The sequence below is a fragment of the Rhincodon typus genome, chromosome 1, assembly GCF_021869965.1.
Source record: "Rhincodon typus isolate 14 chromosome 1, sRhiTyp1.1, whole genome shotgun sequence".
In the NCBI taxonomy this organism is placed as follows: domain Eukaryota; kingdom Metazoa; phylum Chordata; class Chondrichthyes; order Orectolobiformes; family Rhincodontidae; genus Rhincodon; species Rhincodon typus.
In genome coordinates this window covers 39,106,431-39,110,020 of record NC_063332.1, presented here as the reverse complement: position 1 = coordinate 39,110,020, position 3,590 = coordinate 39,106,431, and the positions used below count along the sequence as shown (strand labels likewise).

General features: G+C 36.8%; 1 protein-coding gene across 1 annotated transcript in view; it reads right to left on the bottom strand.

Moving 5' to 3' along the window:
• Positions 1 to 294: 294 nt before the first annotated feature.
• The window catches only part of LOC125481010 (ankycorbin-like), a 176,816-nt gene continuing 173,520 nt past the window's right edge, over positions 295 to 3,590 (bottom strand). Inside the window, exons 4-5 of the mRNA XM_048604519.1 lie at positions 3,242 to 3,330; positions 295 to 299 (exon numbers count right to left, since the gene is read on the bottom strand). Of these exons, the coding sequence (XP_048460476.1) occupies positions 295 to 299; positions 3,242 to 3,330 (94 nt within the window). The remainder of the gene's footprint in view (positions 300 to 3,241; positions 3,331 to 3,590) is intronic.

The following is a 3,590-nucleotide window of genomic DNA, read 5'->3' as shown; positions in this document are numbered from 1 at the left end:
GTTCTGAACTTTTTATTTCTCTATACTTCTAATTTATTAATATGATTTTGAACTTTTGAAGGTCTGTACTGCTGGACATTCTATTTTTGTAATTTTTTTAAGAATTTGTACCTAAGAATCTGTACCTAAGATGGCAACGTAAGTAGCAACTAGTAAACTTTTCACTGTACTCATGTGAGTGCATGTGACAATAAAGCTGATTCAATTTAATTCAGATAACTGATTAATAAAATGGCTACTACTATGGAGATTATAAGCTGGAAACCTAATACAAGTGACGAATACTAGAAACAATCAATCTGCATCGGAAAGATAAAGACATATTAACATTTAATACGTAGACCCATCAAATCTTTAAAATTATCCAAATATAAACTGCAGATACTAGGAATCATAAACAAAAAAAGACATTGCTGGAAAAATCTCAGCAGTCCTGGCAGCACCTGTGGAGAGAATGCAGAGTTAATGTTTTAGGTCCTGTGACCCTTTTTCAGAACTTTTGCTTTAAATTGTCCACCCTGATAGGTTTGAGCTGAGAAAAGATTCTGAATTACTATAAATATTCGCATTTGGACTGGAACAAAACCAGGAGAATTGTAAACGCCATTTATATTTCTCAGCTTGGGCACTGTCAGGCTGGAAAAAATTTAATAAAGTAGAGAATTTCAGTATTTGGAGATATCTTCAGTATGTTCTAAATGAAGCTTTGATTGACACTTATTTTGCAGACACAGGATTATGTTCATTTTGGAAATAAATAAGCCAAAAAGATTGGTAGAATACAATAGTGTACTGGAAATTATGGAAACATGCACGAGCGCCTATAAGACCTTAAATTCGGTCACCGTCTTGGGAGATGGTACCAAGGGGAAGCCAATTGGTCACCTACCAAAAGGCAAGGTATTCTTGAAGGGATCTTTCGAAGTCCCTATAAGCAGATTGTTCTATTCTTGGGTATGCAGAATGGTAAATATTACAACAGGCATACCCATGCTCCCTCTTCTTTTTCCCCACACGTGCATGGAATGAATTTTGTTACACTTAAGCACCAAGAGCAGGGTAATGTGTAGAGTTGTGCCACCAGTAGAACCCAACAGAAAATTTATATCGAAGAAATGGTCTAAAAGGATGCCATAGGGATGGAAGAATATTAAAACAGGACATAATTAACACAATACACTCTAGGTATTTATGTAATATGAAATCAAATGAAATCTGACACAAATTTGAGAGAATCTAACTTCATCACAAGCGTCCTAAGCATGTAGTCAGGCAAGGATTTCAACAGCAAGGGCACAGATTTATGCTTTTGGGAATATGTAATTGTGGCTTTAGTCTAATAGGTGTTCAAACAAAAGTGGCAGATCTGCAAAAATCAGCAGAATCAGAATGACAGCACTTCGGTGCAGAGTTTAGGTTAGAAAGAAGATGACAGTGGAAAAGTGCACCTCTGACATACAAACTAGGAGCATGAACAGGCAACCAGGCCTCTTGGGTCTGCTCCACCATTCAATAAAATTATGTCTGATTGGATTACTCTGTTTTCCTGCATACCTGTGATAATCTTACTGAACAAAAATCTATCAACCTCGGCCTATCAAATACTGGAAGTCTCTGTTTCCAGTATCTTTTCAGAAAGAGAATTCCAAAGACTCTCAAACCTTTGAAAAACATCTTCATTTCTGCATAAGTGGGTGACTGCTTATTATTTTAAAACAGTAACTCATAGTTTCAGAATTTTCCACAAGAGGAGGTATCCTCTCCACATGCTCAGACTCCTCAGGATCTTGTACATTTCAATCAAGTCACCTCTTACTCTTCTAAATGTCTACAGATACAAGTCTAGCCTGTGCACCCTTTTCTCATAAGGAAAACCATCTATTATTCCAGGTACTAGTCTGGTAAACCTTCTCTGCACTTCCTCCAAACATTTACATCCTTTCTCAGTAAGGACACCAATATCCTACAGAGTACTCAAGATGCTCTCAGGTCTCAGCAATGTCATGTTTGGCTGATGCATAATCTCCCTATTTTTGTATTTCATTCACCTCTCAATAAATCATAACATTCTACTAACTTTCCTAAGGACTTGCTAGACCTGCAGGTAAATGTTGGGATTCATGAACTAGTATACCTGGATCCCTTTGCAACTGAGCACTGCAATCTCTCACCATTTAGACAATGCGCTTCTTTTAAATCTTCCCGCCAAAAAGGGATAATTTCATATTTTACTTCATTTGCCAGATCTTCGTCCACTCACTTAACTTACCTATCCCTTTGTCAACTCCATACGGCCTCATCACAACTTACTTTCCAACCAATCTTGATATAATCTGCAAATTTAGTGATCATACTTTGATTTCTTTATTTATATAAGTTGTTAAAAGGTGACGTCCCAGTACTGAACCTGTGGTGCGTTACTTGTATCTTGCCAACTACAAACTGTCCCAATTACACCTATTCTATTTCCTGTTAGCTAACAAATCTTCTATCCATGTCCCCCAACCCCATACCATGATTGTTAATTTCCACAATAACCTTTGATGTGGCACGTTACCAAATGCCTTCTGGAAATCTAAGTACAGTTACATTCGCAGGTTCCCCTTCATCCACGGCACATTACTTTTACAAAGAACTCCAATCAATTGGTCAAACATGATTTTCCTAGCACAAAACCGTGGTGAGTCTGCCTAATTACCTTGAATATATCTAGTGCCCTGCTATACCTTCTATAATAATACCTTCTAACATTTCCCTTAGGACAAAAGTTAACTTCCCTGTAGTTTTCTGTCTCCCTCATTTTTTTGAACAAAGCAATTACATTCACTATTTTCCACAGAAACAGAGAACTACAGGTAACTCAATAGTAGCTGGAAAAAGAATTATTTCTGCAATTGTGTTGGCTGTATTGAGATGGGTAAAGTGGACCCAAGCAAAGCCAGCCTGTGCAGATAAGACAATGAGAATGCTGTGATCAATCATGCATAACATTGGAGATTAAAGGATAGAAGGAAGAACTGAAGCAACTTTTGTCAGGACTATAAGCACTGCGAGCAAGGTAGAAAGCAGGCTTTGAATGATGAATGGTTTAGTGGAAGAGGTGTGCATAAACTGAGGAAATTCCTGGCAGTAAGTCTTAAAATTGTTAATGGTTAAAAAAACAAGTGTAATTAACTAACTTGATAACAAAATATCGTAATTTTCCATAACACATGCATACTGTCAGTAGTTAACTGCTTACCTGAGCCATCAGGTATGGTTAGATCAAGACCATGAGAAAGCATCGCTCCCAAGCATTCCACCTGTCCCTTTGAGGCAGCCAAGTGAAAACTGAAAGAAAAACCAATGAAATCAACACTTCAGCGTTTTTGCATTATCCTTTGAGGGTTTTCCAACATGTAAAGCATAATTCTGAAGGTGGAACTAAATCATAAGTTAATACCTTGAGTGATTTGATTCTTTTCTTTATAAACACAACAATAGGGAATTGATTCAGAGATAGTAGGAAAAGCATGATGCTGGAAAATCTGAGATAACAAGGTGTAGAGCTGGATGTTTTTTTTTTTTTTTTTTTTTTTTTTTTTTTTTTT